This window comes from Caretta caretta, chromosome 13, assembly GCF_965140235.1.
Source record: "Caretta caretta isolate rCarCar2 chromosome 13, rCarCar1.hap1, whole genome shotgun sequence".
In the NCBI taxonomy this organism is placed as follows: domain Eukaryota; kingdom Metazoa; phylum Chordata; order Testudines; family Cheloniidae; genus Caretta; species Caretta caretta.
In genome coordinates this window covers 2964857-2986590 of record NC_134218.1, presented here as the reverse complement: position 1 = coordinate 2986590, position 21734 = coordinate 2964857, and the positions used below count along the sequence as shown (strand labels likewise).

The 21734-nt window shown below is 55.2% G+C and overlaps 1 protein-coding gene and 1 long non-coding RNA gene across 2 annotated transcripts in view; one reads left to right on the top strand and one right to left on the bottom strand.

Moving 5' to 3' along the window:
• Nucleotides 1–21734, top strand: part of LOC142068698 (uncharacterized) — a 35208-nt gene that overhangs the window by 2436 nt on the left and 11038 nt on the right. The gene's annotated exons all lie outside the window — the stretch shown is intronic.
• Nucleotides 2453–10058, bottom strand: SOX12 (SRY-box transcription factor 12). The gene has a single exon (XM_048820431.2). It carries the CDS (start codon nucleotides 9356–9358, stop codon nucleotides 8357–8359), a length of 1002 nt encoding a protein of 333 aa, XP_048676388.1. The 5' UTR covers nucleotides 9359–10058; the 3' UTR covers nucleotides 2453–8356.

The window sequence follows — 21734 nt, the reverse complement described above, 5'->3', positions numbered from 1 at the left end:
TATCGTCCCCCAAGGTACCGTCCTGTCAGTAGCTGCTACCCCTGCTGGCCAGCAGATGTCTCCGTGACCTACACAGAAGCAGCCTCGTTTCCTGTCGGTTGCTGTCACAGAAGCGTGGGGGGACCCTGCCCTGGGCTGCTCTGATGCTCAGGCAGGTCTGGGGGATGGTGCCAGAAAGGAGAAGAGGAGACTCAAGGCAGCTGGGTCCCTGTACAGTCTGGCTCCTTTGGGACACTTGTAACACACCCTCTGCCCCGTAGGGCGGAGGCTGGTGGTGGGTGCAATGCAAAGGCTGCGTCACCTTGCCTGTGAGGTTTCCATACACCTTTGTGTGTTGATGAATCACACAGAAAGAGGGAGCAGGTCGCCGGGGGGGGTGGGGGGGGGGGCTAGTGACCTGAGCCTCAGGTCGGAAACACCTGAACTGCTGCAAGCACAGGCCTGTGTCCATGCAATTTCCTGTGGCACAGAGAGAGGTGCCTCATCAGAGGCTTTGAAAACCAAGGTCTCATCTGCTCTGTGTGGGCATGACAGAATTCCCGGCACTGTTCCAATGGTTTCCTTGAGCAGAACTCCCCCAACCCTGGCTGAATGCCAGCTCCCTGTCTGTCTGCTGCCTTATACCCCAGAGGTGGCTGCATTTCTGTGATGTTGCGTATAGTGGTATGAAATACTGTTGGATGAAATGCACCGTATGCATGTGAAGGGGAACCTCACTTTCCCTACCTGTAAGAGGGTGGATACTAATTCCTACCTGCCTTTGGAAAGTGCTTTGAGATGCCGGGATGAAAATGCTATGTAAGCACAAAGTATTATTGACCCTAGTTAGGGGACCATGCTACAAGCAGAGGCGGAGGCTGGGAATGTGGCTCTTTTGCTCTGGTGTGTAGATCTTGTAAGCAGGGGCATATTACAGCTGTACATGGAGACATTCAGGGATAAGACAGGAACAGAGCATGTAACTCTACTGAACTACTGTGAACAGCTCCAGGGAGGGAATGAATGGGGACTGGAGATGGTCGGTATGGAGAGTGGGGAGGAAATTTTCCACAAAAAGGGAATTTTGACCCAGAATCCAATGAAATTCACGAAAACATTTCTGCGAGGTTTGTAATGTATTTTTGGAGGGAGAGGATTTCTGTTCTCCCAGATTCCCGGGTGTGTCTGTGGAGGGTGCGGCTCCGGCTTCTAGGGCATTGCTGCACTCAGAGGCTGGGGATTTGCCCCTTCTACACTGGAAGGATCTGTGCAGTGGAACTACCGTGAGAGTCGCCCTTTCCGGCGGCAGTGGCAGTAGGCAGGTGGTGCCTTGTGCTGAGCAGAGTTGGGCTTGGCGGGTGTTTGGATGGGAGGTCGCCGAGGAAAATCTAGCCACTGCAGTTGGTGACAGTTCGCTAGCTGGTGCTTTTCCCTCCAGTCAGTAGTAGCAGGAGTCATTGGGCCCTGCATTTAACCCTAGTGTCTCTTAGAATGGGTAGTGAGTCACCTCCATACTATTAGCTATGCTCGAAGCTGTGATGACGTCTCGGAGCATGCCTAGCATGAACTAGAAGTTTCCCAGCACCAGGGCATGCTGAGACTGAGCTCAGTGCTCATGTGTTTAATAAAAAGGGCTGGTCTTTCACTCCCGCCACCAGGCTTCTGAGTGTGTTACAACAGTGGTTTTCAGCCAGGATACACGGACCCCTTGGGGTACACAGAGGTCTTCCAGGGGGTACATCAACTCATCTAGAGGTTTGCCTAGTTTTACAACAGGCTACAGGAAAAGCCCTAGTGAAGTCAGTACACACTAAAATTTCGGACAGTGACGTTGTTTATACAGCTCTATATATTATTCACTGAAAGGTAAGTACAGTATGTATATTCCAATTGATTTATCTTATACTCCTACAGTAAACGTGAGAACGTCAGCAATTTTTCAGTAATAATGTGCTGTGACCCTTTTGTGTTTTTATGCCTGATTTTGTAAGCAAGTAACTTAGCGAAACTTGGGTGTACACCACTGCGTTACAGTATCCCAGCCAAAGTCCAAGTTAGGCCATTACATGCTGCTTCCTTACAATTCTCCATTGCGCTTTCAGATGGATAGTTTTCTTCTTTGCTCCCTGCCCTACGTGTGTGTGTGTCCTGTTTGTAAAGCCCCTGGAGGTGATGGCTCTGTATGAATGGATGATGCTGTTCGGACTCGTAAGCACATGGCTTGCAGGATTTGGTGATTTTGTGGTGTCCGTGGGACTGGTAAACTGGGGTTCAGCTGGCTGGATCAGAGGAAGAAGCATGCTATTCCAACCTAGGGGTTCTTGTGCAAAGAGAGGGGGCACTGATTCTGCTCTCACAGCAGTGTAAATCAGGAGTAACTCCGTTGTAACCAGTGGTGTAACACTAGTGTCGGGCTGCCAATGTAGGTGAGCTGAGTCAGAAACAGAGGCACAAACTGAGCGAGAAGAGCACCTGAGGCAGACCAAGAATACACTTTATTCCATAGTTACAACAATCAGTATAACCATTAGCCGAGCTTTCACATAACCTGTCCGGGACATTTCACACACACTGTTCGGATGTACCAAGTGCCGTTACTTCCCCTCATCTAAAAGCCTATTTCTCCAAGACAACAGATACAGGAACCTTGTCACTAACACAACAATACAAAAGAAAACCCAGAGCGCTTGTAGCACCATTTGCAGGCTGGAGTTTTTCTCCATCAACACCTGCTGACAACTGTAAAGCGTTGGGAGGAGGTTTGGGAAAAGGGATGGGGGTCGCATCCCCAGAGCCCTGCTGGCCACAATCCGTGGAGTTTGTTCCTGAGACAAGTTTTTATTTATCTATATCGATGACTCGAATGTGTCACACACACGCGCGCACGCACGGCAGCAAATTACAGGCAGCAGGGACGCGGGGAAAGGATAGTCACAGCAGAAACTAGCCAAGCGATAGAATGAGAGAGAAGTCAAAACGCGGGGGCGTCTCTAAAGCACTAAAACCACATGTCACAGCAGTTCACCATGGTTCACAACTCTTTCTCCTCTGACAAAGGAAAACAAGAAAAGCCTACAGGAAGTGGGAGCGGAGAGGAAGCAAATGCTCTTTGTGCTTAAAGTCAGGAGGAAGGAGGCTGAAGAGTAGCATTTCCCTCTCGCCACCATCCCGCTTACTCCTTCCAGGCCCTGGCTCTGCAGCTGTGATCAGGTCCCTGTAGAGAGGATCCTACCTGGGGCCTGCTCCTGAGGAGGGTTTAGCCTGATGGTTTGTAAACTAACTGGAACCAGAGCCTGCTTTTCCCTGCGGGATCTCTCAGGCCAGGCCAGGGAGAGCCCAGCATTCCCCCCAGTCTCCTGTCTGCCCCAAGGGGCAGAGGGAACCCACTCTATCAGATACAGATGCAGGGGTGGACAGGACACGTTTTGGCCTGCAGCTCTGGGGGCAGCCCCTGAGAGGAAGAGGAGAGCCTGGCCCAGGACAGGTTCTGCTCTGTGTTTTGCAGTAATCCTTCCAGACTGGAGTTCCCTCTACCTGAGCCCCCTCCCGCCACACACACAGAGTAGGGGGAGGGGTCTGCAGTCCCAAAGAGGGCATGCGCAGGGACCCAGCAGAGTGGCTTCCTCCCATGCCTTGGAGCTGCGGGGTGGGGGAGGGGAAAAACAGCTGGCCAATGAAACCCACCTCTTCCTACAAGTGAGAGGGGTGAGGATGCAGCCCCCACGCCCTGTCCATTCTCCTCTCCCCTTCCTGACAGGCGTTCTGGGCAGCTGGGCCGGCAAAGAGCAGAAGATGCTCTTGGTGAGGCGGGACGTGTATCACACACTCTCTCCAGCACCCACATGCCCAGCCAAGCCACCTCAGCCCATGCACCCTAGGGTGGCACTCGTTGAGTCTCTGTTACTGCCCCCTGGAGTGCTGCTCCTAACCCTGGCTCCTGTTACTGGCTGGAATGTCTTCGACAGACACAGCCCATCAGCCCCGGTACACCTGCCGGTTCTGCTCTCCCTGCGCTCTGAGCCCACTGGCACGGACCATTTCCCTGGGGGGTACAGGAAAGCATGAGATCCATGGGCTGGCTGCGAGGCGGATGCTGTGTGTTCGCTGGTTGCACCACGCCCGCTGACTGCCCTACAAACTGTTCTGCCTCCAGCTGGTGTCACCTGCTCGCAGCTACCCCTATTCCTGCAAATACCCCTTACTTTGAAACGGGGGGGCCCAGCACACCGCCAGGGCCCCTCCATATACAGCCCTTCTGGCCACACTTCTCTCAGAGCGTGCTGCTGCTCTCCGGGTGTCACCTGCCTTTGGATCTGTGACTCAAACCCGTCAGGCCAGGTGCGGCCCCATGACTGCAACAGAAGGGCCTGCTGGTGACAGTCACTGCATGCACCTGAATGCCAAGACCCCAACCCTGCAAGCTGCTCTGCAAGGGAAAACCCCCATGCAGTGGGGCTCTGGACAGATATGGGGACCTGTCTGTATGGAAAGCTTGCAGGATGGGGGTCTCAGGGGGCAGCACCAGTCATGGGCAGTGGTGGTGCTGGCAGCAAGGACAGTTCACAGCAGAGCCTGGAGTTTGAGGGCGTACTCCTGAACAGTCAATGCTCATTTTAAAAGTTACCCTCCGGGCCACTGCCATCGTTCTAGGGACTGGTGCATGGGAAGTGTCAAGCTAAGAAGAGAGAGTCCGTGGGCCATGCTCTGGGGAGTGAAACACCCAGAACCTGCATCCCACCTGCTCCAAAAAAAGCAGTCCACTTTCATGGGTTGCAGGAAGTCCCTCCCTGGGAGCACTGTACTGGCAATCCTGCAATCCCTGCCACAAGAATGCGTTGGGAGCTGAAAACACCCAATCGCTGTGAATATCAGCCAACATTTCCTCCTTCCAAACAGCCAAGTCCAAACCTGTTCCCACTGAAGACCAGGGCTTCCCTGGGACAGGGCCAGCCGCAGCACTGGCTGTGTTCAGGGGATATGTTACTTTCTCAAGTTGCTGACTTGCTTTCCTTGCCTTGGGAGGGCTGACGCCAGGGCAGCCAGGCTGAGGATTCTAGTGACATCTGGAAGCAGGCTGGCAGAACCAGCCCCATAAAGGTCCATTTACAGCACTGGGTAAAGACCGACCACCTCTGACTCAGCCCAGCATAGGTCCCTGCAGGCAGCAGGGTGGACCCGGGGGCTGCCACTCCTGGGCAGAGCTGAGTCACCACCAAGGTTATCTCATGCCTTGCTTGGATGCAGCACAAGAAAAGAGATAAATTCCAAGAAGGCGCCTAGATCCTAAAGGGCTCTGGGTGTCCTGGAAAGCGCTGGAGGAGACAGACCCTCCTGCAGCCAGCATGTGCAGAGGGCACTTCAGCGGCTGGATTCCTGAGGATCAGAAGTGATGGTACGGCCAGTTCCCCCAGGTTCTTTAAAGGTAGGCCCCCCTCTGCGTGGGTATGAAACCCTTTGGGATCCATTGACCTGCCAGGTGCCCTGCTGGGAAGGGAAGGGGGGTGGGGTTTTCATTACAATGGGCCTGTCTGGCCTCCACCTGGGGGGGAAGGAAGCTGCAGGGGAAGAGCTCTGCATTAGAGGCTGAGTGGCGCAGATGGGCTGTAGTGTCCCCGCCTCGTGCCACTGCAGGTGAATGGGCTGCCTTGAGCAGGGAATCTCGGGGAGCATCTGTAATTCATGTGGCTTTCCATGGGTTTATTTGGTTTGCTAAGGTCTGTTCACTACATTGTATTTTAATGGCTTGCAAGCCTTGGTGCGGGAGAAGGAAAGGTGAGGCTGATATAGGAAACATTTGTTCTGCTCATTAAGGATCCCTTGCTTTTTGCATATTTGCATGATGATCTCAGTGCTCTTTAAACCTAGTTTATAAATTTGAATCCATATATACACACACACATATCTATAATATTTCTCAAATGTATCCCGAGAGCTCAGCTGATCAGCTGGGGACTAGGGGGTTGGAATGTCCTTGGGAAAGGACTTTCTGAACACGCCCACTTGTCCCCGTTCAAAGTCTAACATCTGGGCCATTTAAACCAAAGCCACTTAGATTACAGTTTGACTGAAAAGCCAACAGTGCTCTACATGAGGCCCTGCACAGGACCTGAGTTTCAGAGGCACCGCTCACCCATAGCTCCCAACGGAGGTGGTAGGTACGCAGCATCTCTGAAGATCATGCCGGCGTTCAGAGCCGGGACTTTTTGAGTCGTGTTGTTTCATACGGCTAGACAGTTTTCTAGTGAAGGAGATCCCATTCATACCCGAGGAACTCCAGACTCTGAGCTTCGGCCGAGTCTGAATGGAAATCCTCCCAGCTGTGGGAACTGGGGAATTCTGACCTAGAGTCAAGCAGCCCCCTAAGAAACAGCCCTCGGAGCCCAGGACAGGTGAGGCAAAGCTGCTGAGAAACAAGGGGACAAGCCCTGCCGCGACTTCTGCAGTAATACAGCACCCCAGCACGGTTGCGTTCAGGGTGCTCCTCTTCCTGAGAGATGTTCGAGGGGCTGCCTCACTGGGGTGGGGGTGGGGGATCCAGGGCAGAGGAGACCTCAGAAGCTGTATAAAGCAAGAGTTCCCGAGGATGGATAGCTGTGAGGTTTCTTCAGGGCTAAATCCCATCCCAAGCCACCAACAGGACAGTGCAATCTCAGACCTGCCCCGCCCCGTCCCCTCACTCTTTCCAGACAGCTAGGATTTCATCTTGCTTGGGAAACTGCTTCCTCCAGCACCACCCCCCAGTCTCAGGCTGTGGCCAGGGAGCAGCTCGCGCCCTTTCTAGGGCCACCGAACAAAGCACATTCATACCTGGGCAGAAAGGTCCCATCCTTCTGCAGCATTGTACCGTGCCTTTAAATCCGAGCCTGCCATTGCAGCCATATGTTTCCAGGCAGCAGCAGGAGGAGGCGGTTTTACCGCAGGAAGGAGACATTAGCAAAGGCAAGGAAAACCTGAGCCAAAGAGCCCTTCAACCAGGGCATTCCCTGCCAGAAGCCCCAGGTCACTTGTCTGCAGGGAAACCTGCCCTAAGGCCCAGCTCCACAAAAGGGTGCAGACACTGTGAATTGGGAAGCATCCCCAAGCAGGACAGTTTTATTCGACCTTCAGTCACAGACCTGGCTCAGCCAGGCATCTGGCTTTGTTGTTGTTGGTCCCTTTTGGGTGGTCGCTTAAGGCAGATTTCCCTGTGGCTCCCCCTCCCCAGCAAGCCCTGGATCGGCACACTGCCCGCAAAGCCGCCTCACCCTTGGCAAGTCATCAGAACGGGGCATGGGCGAGACCGGCACCTCTGGCCAAGACCAGCCAGAATGAGCCTTGAGCAGCGCGGGGCTGGTGTGGGCAAATCGCCAGCAATGCCAGGGCTCAGTGCTAAAATCAGGGTGTGGTGCAGAAGGAAGCAACGTGTGCCCACTTTCCCCACCTTTGGCTCACCTCTCGTATTAACAGGGAGCAGGGTCCTTTCTCGGAACGGGCTCCCCACACGGCGTAGTTGCCTGCACGAGCGTCTGGAGAGAGGAACAACAGCCTCTCGGATCCACGTGCAAATCACGTGCGTGCAACTTTGCTCTTTCCCAAAGTGAGTTGCGGGGAGCGTGCGCGCGCCGTTGCAACTAGGCAGGGACAGAGGCTTGTCCCGCCGGAGCCCCAATAAAACTGGGTATCGGAAGGGTGGGAGAGCGCAAGTTGTACATGCTCCCTGACAGCCCTATAAACCCGGGGATGGATGGACCCGACTGGGCTCTCTTCCCAAGGGCTCTTCGAAGGAAGAGGAGAAAAACGAAGGCAGGTTTGACAACGCACTGAAATAAAAGCAAAGGAAACTGGTGATTCCCAGACATGCAAAGGAGTGGGGAAGGAGGAATGGTGGATGAAAATTCATTTGGGGGGGAGGTGGCCTCTGCTAGCAAGAGAGGGCAGGAGGGAAAAATCTGGGGTAGAAGCGAGATGGAGTGGGGGGAGTGTCTCTCAGCAGTAGAGGGATGGATGGCGGCAGAGCTGAGCAGCAGCTGGAAGCAGGGGTGGGGGAAGGGGAGACGGGAGAAGAGAGGTTCACAATGAAAACCTGATTAGACAGTCAAATTTCATGGCAAAATAAAGGCTGTGTCAAGCCCGTACTCCCCAAGGCTTCAGGAATGAAAGGTGATGGCCCAGCCCAGCCACAGAGCTGCAGCCCCCGTGGCTCTGGACCGGAGCAGGATGACTGAGCTAGCGCTGGGAGAAGTGGGTGTGTGCAGCGGGGGATGGGGTGATCGGGAGTGTCTGCCTTTGAATGTGTTCAAGGCAAAATACCTGATTCCTGCATGTAAACAGCTGGTTTTTCTTCCTGTTTTTTGATACAACCTGATTGTGGAAAAGAGTTACCTGCCGAACGCGGGACTCAGTACGTAAAGACCAAGTCCGAGATGCTGGACATCAGCCAGTCCCCAGCAATCATCTCTGTCACCTCCGGAGTGCAATAGTCTGGGAACTCAAAGTGAGAGGTGACTCCCAAGGGGAAAAGGTCGAGGTCTTTGTCGAAGACTGACCAGTCCAGGGCTCCGCAGGCTGCGCTCGGCTGGGCTTTCCCGGGCAGGACACCCAAGAGCTCTTCCTCCAGCTCTTCGTCAGAGGAGGAGAAGGAGGAAGGCGGGGATGCAGTTGACATTGGGGAGGGGGACCCACTCTCTGGGGAGCTCACCTGCTCCGGGAAGGGCTGCGCGGTGGGTTCTGGGTCCTTCAGCTGGCGGGACTCAACGGAGTCATCCCTCTTGCTCCTTTTCTCCCCAGCCGCCCGCGCAGCGGGGACCATGTGCCAGAACTCCTTGCCAGGTGCCTTCGGGCAGTCCTCAAAGGGCGTCTCTGACAGCCGCACCTCTAAGAGGTCCTCTTCCATCTTGAGGGTGGACTCTCCCATCTGGCAGCTGGAGTCATGCTTGGAAGGCTGCCTTCTGCTGGAGGTGACCCGGCTGAGGACGGATGGTTTTATCTTCACGGGGAGCCTTGGCCGGGACTTGCTGGCCCCTATTTTGCCCTTTTTCCTGGGCCGGTACTTATAGTCTGGGTAGTCAGCCATGTGCTTGAGCCGCAGGCGCTCCGCCTCCTTGACGAAGGGGATCTTCTCTGAGTCCTGCAGGAGCTGCCACCTCCTGCCCAGCCGCTTGGAGATCTCGGCATTGTGCATGTCCGGCCACTGGTCCATGATCTTCCGCCTCTCATTCTGTGACCACACCATGAAGGCATTCATGGGCCGTTTGATGTGGCCACTCGGCGTCTTGCACCAGGCAGGCTCGCCCTTGCTGCCGGCTTCCTTGAGGAGCAGGGAGTCTTTGGTGGCTAGCTGGGGACACACCTCCCTCTTGGACTCGATTGCGCGGCTCCTCATGTTCCTCTGCTGGACCATGCTGCTGCTGCTGCTGAAGAATTGCTCCCAGATGCTAAATGCCAGTCAGGGTTATTTTCATTGTCCGGAAGAAGAGGAGGAGGAAGAATCTTCTGCTTGCTTAGGACGGGGGAAGGTTCTTTAGCCCGTCCGCCCCCTTTTAACTCGGTCCGTCAAAGCAGCAGGCGAGGAAATTGATGGAAGTGGCTTGGCACCTTTACAAAAAACGGCCCTGCCTCCCTGAGATGTTTCACTCCGCCGGCCGGCTGGGAAGCGGGCTGTGCAAAAGGCAGGCTGGCTCCTGAATCAATGGAGGGTGAGATTAACGCCACGCCGGTCTCTCCTTGTGCTCCACACCGGCTTGGCACTGCCCCGGAGCGCTGCAGGGGTCCCACCAGCCTGCAGCACACGAGCCCCTGAGGGCAGGGGGAAGGGGATCGATACAAAATAAATGGGTGAAAAGAATGCTGGCTCTTTCTTCCTATTCTTTCCCAGCCAGTTGCCTCCCTGTGTCTGCTCCCTAGCGCCTGCCTTGCTCGCCAGCTGGAGCCAATGCCTTGCACTGCATGCTGTCTGCACGCCCTCCCCGTCTCTCTCTCTGGTGCCTTCTCTTACAGCTCTGCCGAGCTGTCAGCCAGCGCTGGCTCCCCCAGACGCTCTCCGCCCCTCGTGTGCAGTCTGGGGGCTGCACCATCAGCCGCCTCTAGTGTAAACACCCAGGTGCTTATTCTGTCAATGGGAGGCTCCGCCCAGGCAGGCGCATCATTGGTTGCAGGGCAGGAATGGAGGATTTGCATCCCCCAATAGGCTTTCCCCGAGGAAGGGGTTGCTAGAGAGAATGTCAAACTTTCTCCTGCTCCCCCCACATCACTTACCTGGGATCTGAACCAGCCCTGGGCTGACATGGCCGCAGGCATGGGGGGCGCGGAGCCCCAAATTCACAGTGCAGCCTGGCGGGCAATGCCCAAGCCTCTGTTTATACAGCGCTGTGCACCGGGACCCTGCTCTGGGGGAAGGGAACAGGTGAGTGAAGAAACCAAGCGAATCGCCCTTGTCGTCGCTGGCGTCCCCTCCTTGCATTGACCCTAACGTGGCGTGGCTCTTTCCTGAGATCAGAAACCCGCCCGGTCCCTGCCCCGAAGAGCCTACACTCTGCCCCAGACAGCGAGGGCACCGGGCAAAGGAGGGAGGTCAAACCAAACCACACCACTGCAAGTTGGGTTCTGCTGTCAAAGCACTGACCCATTCTGGGGCCTGGGGCAGGAGCAGATGGCCACGAAGGGGAGGGTGATGGCAGAGAGCGAGGTGAAAAGAGTGGGGTTTCAGAGGGCCTGGGAGAGTGATGTCATCCTGGTCTCTTGTAACTCTCCTTGTGTGAGCGGGGCAGCACGCAGCACAATCAAAGCAGCGGACCCTCCCCCTGACACATGGTCATAGTGCTCGGTGCTTCCCGTGTGCTGAAGATCTCGGAGCGCTTGACAAACCATGCCATGGGCAGGCCCACACCACCCCTGTGGGGGAGGTCTTACTGGGACACATACACGCTGGTGTAATGTCACTGCAGCCAGTGAGTTACACCACCGCTGAACTTGGCCTGTTGTCATTTTACAGATGGGGAAACTGAGGCACGGAGCAGGGCAGTGACTTGCCCAAGGTCACATTGTGAGTCTCTTGGCAGAGTGAGGACCTAAGGCCGCACATCAGCCTATCAAGGGCCACAGCGGGGAGAGGCGCCTCTGCCCAGGACCCAGCCCCGGAGTTGCTGCAGGTGGGGAAAGGCACCTTTCCCCCCCAGCCCAGGTGCTGCTGCGAGGAGAGAGGGCTGGAGGAGTCCTCTCTCCCTGCCATGGCCCCACGGCAGCCTGCACTCCAAACCCCTCATCCCCGGCCGCACCCCAGAGCCTGCACCCCCACCCGGAGCCCTCACCCCCTCGTACCCCAACCCTCTGCCCCAGCCCTGAGTCCCTCCCACACCCCAAACCCCTCAGCTCCACCCCCACCACACATCGCCTCCATATTGATGCACATAACAAAATTCATTCCGCACATGGATGGGAAAAATTAGAGGGAACATTGGTGAGGACTGGAATCCAGAACACCTGACTCCTGATCTAGTGTTGTAACCACCTCACACGATGCTCTTGCTTCTAGCCCACCAGGCATTTTTGTTCGCTGCTCTAAGGATTCATCTCCCTGGTGTCTGTTTGATCCTCTCTGGAGGAGTCTGCTGCCCCGGGTCTGGCTCGGGTTCACTGCTGCACTCCCACAGCCAGCCCAGCCCAGGAAGCTAGAGGCTGAGGTTGTAACTCCATGGACAGAATCCAGTTGTCTCCTGGTCTTGAGCCTCCACTACAGGCTTGTTATTTACAAAAGGCCGACACAGCAGAGTCTGAACTCTCCGAGTGCTTCAGGAAGCTCAGATCCAGAGTTTGGGCAGCCCTGCCCAGCCCTGGTGTGACCAGGCTTGCATCAATAGTAGTGGTGATCAGACCTGGCTGGAAGCCTCTTGCAGCCCCGGCCACACTCCTTCGCCCAGGGCTGGACCCAAGCACAGGGTGCAGATGTTGCATGTCATTTGCAGGCACTGTCGGGCTAGACCCACGCCCAGCCCAGCCCCAAGGTTTGGCCTTTACCTGTAGGAGCCCTAAGAACGTCTTGTTTTTAGAGCATCATGTTGAGAAACTAGCTCAATCCATATTGAAGCTTTAGGCCTCTAGAGTTATAAGGGCATAAAATGCGTGTAACCAGCATTGCCAGCTGCAGCTATTCCAAAATCATGAGTCAGGCCTCAAGGTCACAAGACTGCCTTAACAATCATGAGCTTTCAAATTGACTTAGTGTTAGGGTCTTTGGCTTTGCCGCCAAGGTTCTGGGCCTTTGGGGTTGGTGTGATCAAGCTTTCCTCTGCAACCGCAAAAGAGTAAAAACTGACTTTTTAAAAATAATGACAGCTGAGAGTCTCATATAATCACCTGACTCCAGGAGCTGTGTCTTTCAGGAAACACGAGACATGCAATAAAATCGCTAGTGTTGGCCCCAATGTATAACGCTCTAGCAACCCAGCCCACAGAGTGTGAGGGTCGCAAGGGGTGAGACGTGGGAACACAGTGGACCAACAGCCATGTCTTCAAACGTGGGTTCAACAAGCGTGCTTGAAAATGACACATGCAACCATTTGGCCAAGTCCATGCACAGCGTAACACCACAGCTTCAGTGCAGTTATGCCACGGAGGAATTTGGCCCATTGCTTTTAGTAAAAAACGATGCCTTTGTATCCACTGCCTCTCGGTTACACGTGCAAATTGGGTAACTCTGGGCGCAACAGGACTATTTTATTGCAGTTTGATTAGTGTAGCTCGCGGGACGTTAGGATGGCAGCCCCGGTGTTTGCAGTGCATGCAAAATGTGGCAGCATGTCTGGCCAATTGAGCATTTAGGAACATATCCCGCCTGCTTTGCACTTTATGCAACAGACGCATCAGCAGCATGCTTTGTTCGTGGGCAAAGCTTTACGTGGAGCAGGGGCAGGGCCCACTTGGCTGAAGGATCTGTGGCTCGTTGATTGTCCCCCTTGGGCTTTGAACCCTTCCTTAAAGCACTGTGTGGTGACCCATCCACTCCGTGTGGGAGCATGCGTTCACAGTGATGGCTCCAAGAATAGGACTGAGCTCCTGCTAGAGGCTCAGCTTGGTTGCTTTTCCCTCCTGGTCTTTGAAGAAGCCTTAGTACCACATTTTCAAGCAAGTTGAACATACAGTTTAGCATGCAAATGTGTGTGCAGTTGTGCACCCAGAGTGCATGCTCAATGAGGGCTGTTACACTTGCAGATTGGACACGTGCTCCTGCACTTGGACAGTTCCCTTCATTTCCATGGGAAGTGGCCAGATTTGCATGTGCATAATAAGCTCACAATTACACACACATTATGAATGCACAATTGCCTTGTGGAATCATTTGCAAATCTGGCCCATATTGGCTAATGTTGTGTGGGTGTGGGTGTAGGTGCCGGAGGGACTGGTGGGGGGGGGTTGCTTTAGGGAGATTTTATCAGTCACTGCTTGCATCCTGTAATTGCACCTCTGCCTGAGCGCTCAGGTGGGAGGGTGTCTGATACATATTTATTACCAGTGCTGTTTGCATATGACAAGGCTGGTCGGCTTGCAAAGGCAGCCTTTGTGCAGGCAGCACGGCTGCCCCGTTGCAGCCTCCTTTGGTACTGTCCCCCCCCCCGGGAGCATGTCGCAAGGTGCAAACACTGGGCTGTGGGGAGGACTCTGGCAGCCAGCGGGCTCTTAACCCATCCGCTGCAGAGCTCCCATCCTCCAGCGGTGAGCCTTCAGCATAGGCTCAGGGCTGTAATTGCATTTTTTTATGGATCTGGGAGCGTGACTGGGGTATAATGAGAAGTTGGCTCCCCCTCCCCCACCCGAGAGAAGCTAGTCAGTGATTCCAGAATTCCCTGCTCTGCTCCACGTGGAGACCAGAGGAAAGGGGCCCAGTCCTCTGAAAACAAGGTTCTGCCAGTGACCTGTTCCCCAGGAGCTGTAGGCACCCGGGGGCTAATTCCTGGGGACAGAGCAGGGTTAGCTTGTGGGTCTCGGGCCTGGGGTCTTGTGGCTGTGCTGCCGGGGAGGCGGCCGTATGCCCACACATACGGTGCAGCTCTACAGCTTAAACAGTGGAGTGGGGATGAGGACACCTGCTTCTTTCCCAGCTCTGCCACCGGCTCGGGATGTGACCATGAGTGAGCCACTGTCTCTGCCTCAGTTTCTCCATCTGTAAAATGGAGATAATACAAGTGCCTCGGTCAAGCCTTGGATGAGGCTGTTAGGTATGAGCACAATGTGTGTTGTCTGTAATATTTATCATGCCTAAGGCTACGTTTTAGTCATGGGTCTTTTTAGTAAAAGTCATGGACAGGTCACGGGCAGTAAACAAAAATTCACGGCCCCTGACCTGTCCATGACTTGTACTATCTACCCCTAACTAAAACTTGGGCCAGGGGGCTGCGGGTGCTCTGAGGGGGCGGTCAGGGGGCGCCACAGGTGCTGGGGGCGAGGGAAGCGGGCGGCTGGTGCTGGGTGGGGGGGAGGGCAGCAGCAGGTGGCCTGGGACTCCTGCTGGTGCTGGGGGGGAGGGTTGGCGGGCCTGGCAGGCTTCCTACCTGGCTCCATGTGCCTCTGCAGCTCCTAGCGGGAGGGAAGGCCAGAGGGGGCTCCATGCGCTGCCCCCGCCACACGTCCGGCTCTGCAGCTCCCATTGGCCAGGACCGCGGCCAATGGAAGCTGCGGGGGCGGCGCCAGCATGCAGAGCCTCCTGGTCCCTCCGCCTAGGAGCTGCAGGGACAGGCTGGCCGCTTTGGGGGAGCCGCTCCCCCAAGGTAAGCACTACCCCGCACCTGAGCTGCTCGGGCAGCCCCAGAGCCAGCCGCACCGGCCACTGCAGAAGTTACAGAAGCCACGGAAAGACATGGAATCCCGTGACCGCCTTGACAGACACGCAGCCTTAATCATGACAAGCCGCCCACCCTGGGAATGTGCTGGGGCTGAAAGGAAAATGGGTGTGTTCCTCCTATTGCAGGAGACTTTCTTGCCTTGCGGAAATCACTGGACCTTGCCCCAAAAGCCCTGGCACTGGCTACAGCTACTGTCTGCTCTTTGGGGCATCTGAGCTCCTCACTCCACCACAGCATGAGCCACCCTCCCTGTCCGCCCCTCAGCAGGGATGGGTGTGCCCCAGCCGGGACGGGGGTGCAGGACAGCTAGGCTGTCACGTCTCTGTCATCTTCCCCAGGATGTCCTTGTGAGCTGGCACACGCCTCTCCTGCAAACGCGCCACCCTCCACATGAGCCTGCCACCTCCACAGCTAGCCAGCGTGCCAGCAGAGCCAGCCAGCCCCTTCTGCCGCAGCCCGACACGCGGGCGCTCACATGAGCGTCTCACTGCCACTAGCTGCGGCGAGCAGAGTCCATGCCAGGACAAGCCTGCCCCAGCCACGGGGAAGACCTGCACCATGGGCTAGCATGTGATCTAGCACACAAGCCTCCTGAGCGCGTTGGCCCAGGCATGGTGAATTTCGCACAGTCAGAGTGGGGCTCTAGAGAAGGCGTATCTTGGGGAAGAAGCGGGTCCCTTTGGGAACAGTCCTGGCTGTGGATCCTGCTGCACAATCAGGGCGAGCCAGCCACCCCTCTGCCCTACCCCACCCCACTCCACCAGAGAGCACGGGCGAACACTTCTCCCAAGCGCAGGAGTGAGGGCCTGGGGAGGGTTAGCTCTACTCAGTCCTGCAGGCAAAGAGAGACGGGGGCTGCTGTGGTCAGGGATGAGTTTTTGCACGGATGTGCTCATGGTTGGGGGCAGGGGGTATGGCAGATGGATCTCTGGGGAAGGGAGGGAAGGGGGTGAAAGCTCCATTGGTCAGGTGATGGGCATGGGGCTGGCTGTGAGCTTGCCCGGGACATGGGGGGATAGTGCAGCAGGGTCTCCTGCCAGGCCAGGGCAGTGAAACATGCCATGGTGTCTGCCAGGCCCTGAAGGCTCGCCGGTGCCCGGCTCCGTGGTGGTGGGGGAGAAGGGTGAAAGGCGAACGTTGAGAGGGCAGGGCCGGGGTCGGGCTTCCTGAGCACAATGTCTGCCAATGCCGATGGCGGCAGACACAGCAACTGACGCTAACCAGCATCCAGAGCTCCTGGGAGCTGCTGAGCCATTTCAATGAGGAGGCAAGCGCTGGTGTGGGGGTGGGGGAGGGGTAGGGGGGCAGAGAGGGGAGTGTGGCTCTTAAAGGCACAGGAGTCTGCTTCTGGTGGTTACTGCAGGGGGGAACTAGACAGAGGACAGGAGGGAGGTTGTGACTTTGACTTTGTCCCAGCCTGGTCAGCGCCTGCCTGGGAGGGTCCTCAGCACTAACTGTCCAGCCGTGGGAATTCACTGTGTGAAGGGAAGGAAGTGGGATGGATGGAGGGTGCATGAATGATAGTCATCTAATCCAGACTATGATACCCCAGCCTGACACCAATCTCTGCTGTATTTGGAATAGTCTGGCATCGCTCCACTGATTTCCAGAACAACTCCAGATTTAAGCCCATGAAACTAGAGTGGAATCTGGCCCCACCTGTCTGGTACGGACACATTTCTATGGTGCGTTCTCAAGCCAATGTGTCTCCATCACTTTGCACATTCACTAGGCATTGGCAGAAGCAGGCATTTACACACATACACACACACCCATTTGCACATGCAAGATTGCAGGCCTCGTTTTACAGGCTACATTTGGAAGCTTAGCCTGTGGTGCTCAAAGGGATACTGGAAACATAATCAGTTTTTAAAAATGCCCTGACTCTTCTTGCTAGGGTTTGGAACTTTACGATCACATGGCTGGCTTTTAATAAATACCCTGCACTCTGATGCTGTGTGAGTTAAAAACCCCACACCACTCAAACACCAGGAGAGCCTGCCTCCTGGAAGCAGTGAAAGTGTGCCCAAAGTGCTGTCAAATGCACAAAGTAAACACAGTGAGGGGAAAAACAGAGCAAAAAAGATATTTGTCGCTACTCTCTTTCAGTTATAGCAATCTCAGGTGTCTCTTATAGCAATAGTAGGTAAACAATTTTCAGAAGGAAATGTAATTTAATAATTGACTGTTTCCCTTTAATATTTCATAAACTAACAATAGAGCTTCTGTGTGGGAAACGGAGAGCTTCTAGGATATGGGCCTCATCCAAAGCTCACTGAAATCGATGGAAACCCTGTTGACTTTAGTCGGCCTTGGGATCAGGCCCTGAGGATGGAAAACAGAGCAATCTGATGTTAAACACACACCATCAGGATGTGGTTCAGGAAATGCAGACCCAAAACAAAACTGTAATCCCAGCCTTTGGGGATCAGTTTTTCTGTACTCTCTTGGTATCCTGGAATCCTTTTCCCTGTGCTTTGTAACCGCTCTGAGTACCAGAGCACTGGTGTTATATCAAAATCAAATAGAATTTTATAGTGTGACGTGTGACACTAACATTGGAACATGTAAACCCCAAAGCTCTTTGAAATGTACAAACACCTTCGAGGATGCCAGGAATATGGTAATAAGATTCCTCTAACTAGTTTAAAATTCTCATGAAAAGATACCATATATTGACAATTGCTTCTTTACCTGTAAAATTGATTTCCCAGGGCCAGTGATGGTAAAATGTTACTTTAACCATTTTTTTATTATGTATTTTATTAAACTTAGAACGTACAGTGCCTTTCATCAAGGGACATCAAACTCAAGCACTTTGGAGGAAGGATGGGCTAGTGGCTACACTCAAGACTCCTGGGCTCTATTCCCTGGCTCTGCCACGTAACACATGACCTTGAGCAAGTATATGCCTCAGTTTCCCTATCTGAAAAATACAGCTAACTATACCAGCTGCCTCACGGGTGTGTTGTGAGGCTTAAATCAGTCATATCTGTAAAGCCTCTTGAAATTCTTGAACTGGAAGTGCCATAGAAGCGCTAAGCATTACTGCTCGCAAACCAAATCAAACACAGGCTACTGGAGACCGTTACGCCAGCCAGAATGACCACAGTTGGTGGCATTGCACCAGGCATCGTGCAGTGAAGTTACCAGATCTAGCTCAATCTTGCGAATCCCTGAATCTCAGGGGCAACCGCCCAGGCGGGGTCAGGACGTGCACCCCTTTGCCCATTGGTGGCGAGTTTGAGAGCACGGTGTTCTGGGGTCTTCAAAGGGAAGCCAGTGGTGTGTTTATTGCTGTCCCCTTTCACAAATGCAGAAACAGACTCACAGGGAGAAACAGGTGACTCACTGATACGCAGAGCCGGGTGTAGAAGCCCAGAGTCCTGACTCCCAGTCCTCTGCTGTAACCGCTTGGTCCACATGACCCCCATGTAATGAGTGCACCTGTTCTCAAGCACTTAGCGCCAAGCAGAAGGCCAAGGGGTCACTTCAGACAATGCTCAAGCTGGGGAATTGCCCACCCGTCTGATTGACCTAACCGCTTCCAATTTATTTCCAACAAATGAAGAGGGGTCAGGTAGCCTCTGTGTGCAGTGGACGCTGGGGGAGAGGGCACAGCACCCTCAGGAGGAGAGCTGACAACCTTGCTGGGGGTGGAGAGATAATGGTGTGCTCCAGGGGAAAGGACATTGTCCTGTCATGTGGAAGATGGCAGTGTGGTTAAAGGGCATGGTGTGAATGGTCACAGAACCAGGGTAGGCTGGGTGTCCACCCCACACAAAGACTGGGCAGGTTAAAAAGGGCCAATTAACCGTATAGGCTGCACCTGGAGGAGAGCCAGGGCCTGCTAAAGTCTAACTGAAGATAAAGTCCAGCTGGGCAGCGGCAGGTGCAGATGCAAGTGGGGCTTGTACAAAGCCAGGAAGTTGAGAACCGGAGGGGGTTGCAGGAGGAGCTCTGCATTCACTCTCTAGAGAGAAAGGGAGGTGGCTAGAGACAAGGAGGAGTTCTAGGTGGCAACCCCTGGGATCCTGCCCTGGGCTGTAGAGTCTGGTAAGAAGCTGAGAGGGGGAGTAGCCATTGGAGTGGGAGGAAGCTTAGGCTGGTGGACCCAGAGGTGGGCCTGCAGATAGGGAAGTGAGGTAGGAGGGAGCCCAGGGAAACAGCAATAGGGTCTGAGACTGAGCTGGGTCCCTGGGCTGGAAGCTGGGGTAGCGGGCAGGCCTGAGTCCCCTACCAACCACTGGGAAAGTGAGCCTGGACCTGGACCGGTTGACTGCCTGGCACGGCATACTGGCAGCCTGTCAGGGGGAATTTTGGCACCCCAGAAGGGGACGACTGAATAGTGACCTAGCCAGAGGGCTGAGTCCCAAAGAGGGAGTATCTGAGTCCCAGAAAGAGAGAGAGAGACAACATGGTGCCAGGGAGGGTTATAACAGCCTGCGTGAGGAGGGGATGCCATGGAGGGGAAGGCAGTTGCCACCGGTATTGGGGGAGCAGGAGGATGGATGTGTCTCCAAAGGTCTGTCACAAGGGGAGATGCATTACAAAATTGTGACCTGACTCTTTTCTCAGTGACCCCTCTGAAATGGAGACCCTTAGCCTTCTCAGGGCTGCCTGGCACTGCCCCCGTAGAGACCTGGGGTGAGGTAGCAACGTTCAGGCATTTTTCAGGGAGAGAAAAAGTTCTGTATAAAGAATGAAGTGGACTTTGCCAAGAGGCGTCGTGCTCCAAAGGAAGGGCACGGTCCTGCCCCCATTGCAGTACAGTCTGTGAAGGGGAAACTTCCCTGCGGTATGCTTGCCTGGCTCCTGGGGCAGTTGGGTTCAGTGCCCTGGCCTGGCATTTGAGGGCATGCTGTCCTGGGGCCACAGGCCCTACCGTTCTGGCTAGGGAGTATTTCTCTGTGGGTCAAGGGTCCTGCATCCCTCTAACAAGTGTCTTCCACGCTGGGGCCCAGGCTCTTAGCCCCGGTCCAGTCCCTACCCAGGATAGCTCAGCAGGCAGGGGGTGGGAAGGGTTAACAGAGCCCCAAGGTGAAGTATGGGGAGGCATGGAAACAGGGCAGCTTTTTTGAACCCAATTCCTTTCCTGCGCGGCTTTGGCACGCGTTTGGCAGGGAGACGCCAGCAGGGGCTTACGGCAGCACGCAGACAGGGCCGCCAGATGTCCGCACTAATCACCCCCACCCCCGAGAGCTCCCCTTTGGTGCCCTGGGTGCAGGACGTGCCCACGGGTTGCCTCAGTGATTGAGGGCTTCCCTGGGCAGGTGCCATGCCCATTGGTTGCCCGAGCGCCTGAGAGGATCTGGGAGCACAGCCGATGCCCATTGGCTGCCACGGTGACTGACGGGTTATCAGAGCATCGAAGCCCAGGCTGCTAGTTGCCGTAGCAACAACAGTTGTAAAGGAAAACAAGGGGCCTGGTGCCCTCCCTGCACAGGCGGCTGCAGACCTGCCAACGGTCCTGGGTTTCATGGGGTTGTCCCGCTCTGACCCCCCGAGCGCCCTGTCCTGGTTGAAGTGACCATTTCCCCCATGCAGGGCTGACTGGGGGTGGGGAGCAGTTTGCCCCAGTCACCCCATTTGAGAGGGCCCCCAAACTGGATGGCATGGTGCACAGCGTCGCAGCACTAGTCAGGTTAGGCCAGGCCACCCCGTTGCCTCCATCTACGGAGGGGACGAGACTAAGCTGCGTGATGCTGTGCCCTCAGCCCGTGGGAATGCTGGGAGATCGGGGGGGTGGGGTGGGCTGCGAGTTCTTGGTGGCCTTGCCCCACTCGGGGCTGGGGAGTCCCAGACACCTGCTCTCGCAGGGCGTGGAGCATACAGCAGCCCAGAGCAGCTGGTGCCACGGGCTCCCAAGCAGCATGTGGCATGGTTTTGTCCCCCAGACTCAGAGGCAGAAAGACCCACGTGCAGGTGATGTTGGTTCGATAAGCCAGGTGGTGCGAGAGGGGGGCATCGCACGGTATGAGGGAGACACCACCTGGAAGTGGGGGAGGGAGCAGAGCCAGAGGGGGTGACAGGCTGGGTCCTGGAAATCTGGGGTATCTGCTGCTGTTCTCGGTGCCAGCTCTCTAAAACTCATCCTGCACAGGCAGATCAGGCCACAGCACAAGCCACCTCTACCCTGCCAGCACAGCCATCTCGAAGACCATGTGATAGGGATAATTGATATGCAAATATATTCAGCATTATTTTAATTAACATGTTAATTAGCATTTTCTAAACCTTGCACACAGGACTGGGTGCAAAGTCATCCCTTGTAACAGTAAATAACCCAGCACATGGACAGCGCCAGGGAGCCCTGTGCCCCAGATTTACAGATGGGTTTTATGGAGTGATGGCTCCGAGCAGGTGCCTCACAGACTGCCCCCAGCTGGCATTCTGGAGTAAGCGGTGTAAACACAAGCTGTCCCCTGGCACCTGCTTGATGCCCACCAGGGCAACGTCCAGTTTTAAAAATAAGAGGGCTTCTGAGGGAGGTGGCAGCAGGTCACTGTTACCTGGTTCCTCCTGCAAACTGCAGGCAACAAGAGAGCTACAGAGATGGAGCTGTCACCCAGAGCAAACTGGCAAGTCCTGCTCGTGGGACTGCAGAGCTGGTGCCATTGTTCGGGGTTGTGTGGGAGTCCTGCTCACTGGACTGGGGGGAACCGGAGCTGGTGCCGGCATGCTGGCGCACACTAGGGAAATGAACTTCGCTCCTTGGGGAGCAGGAGCAATATCGAGATGGTGCTGTTAGACCAGAGCTTTCGGGGGATCTTTTGCTCAGGTGCACGGCGCTGCGTGCAAGGGACGATGCTGTCATGCTCTGGGATTCTCGCTCTCCAAACCTGCAGCGTGCAGGAGCATTTCAGTGAAGCTGAAGGGGCTCGGCCCTGTGATTTGGTGGTGTAGACGCCTGCCTGCTAAGAACCAGACCAGAGACCTACA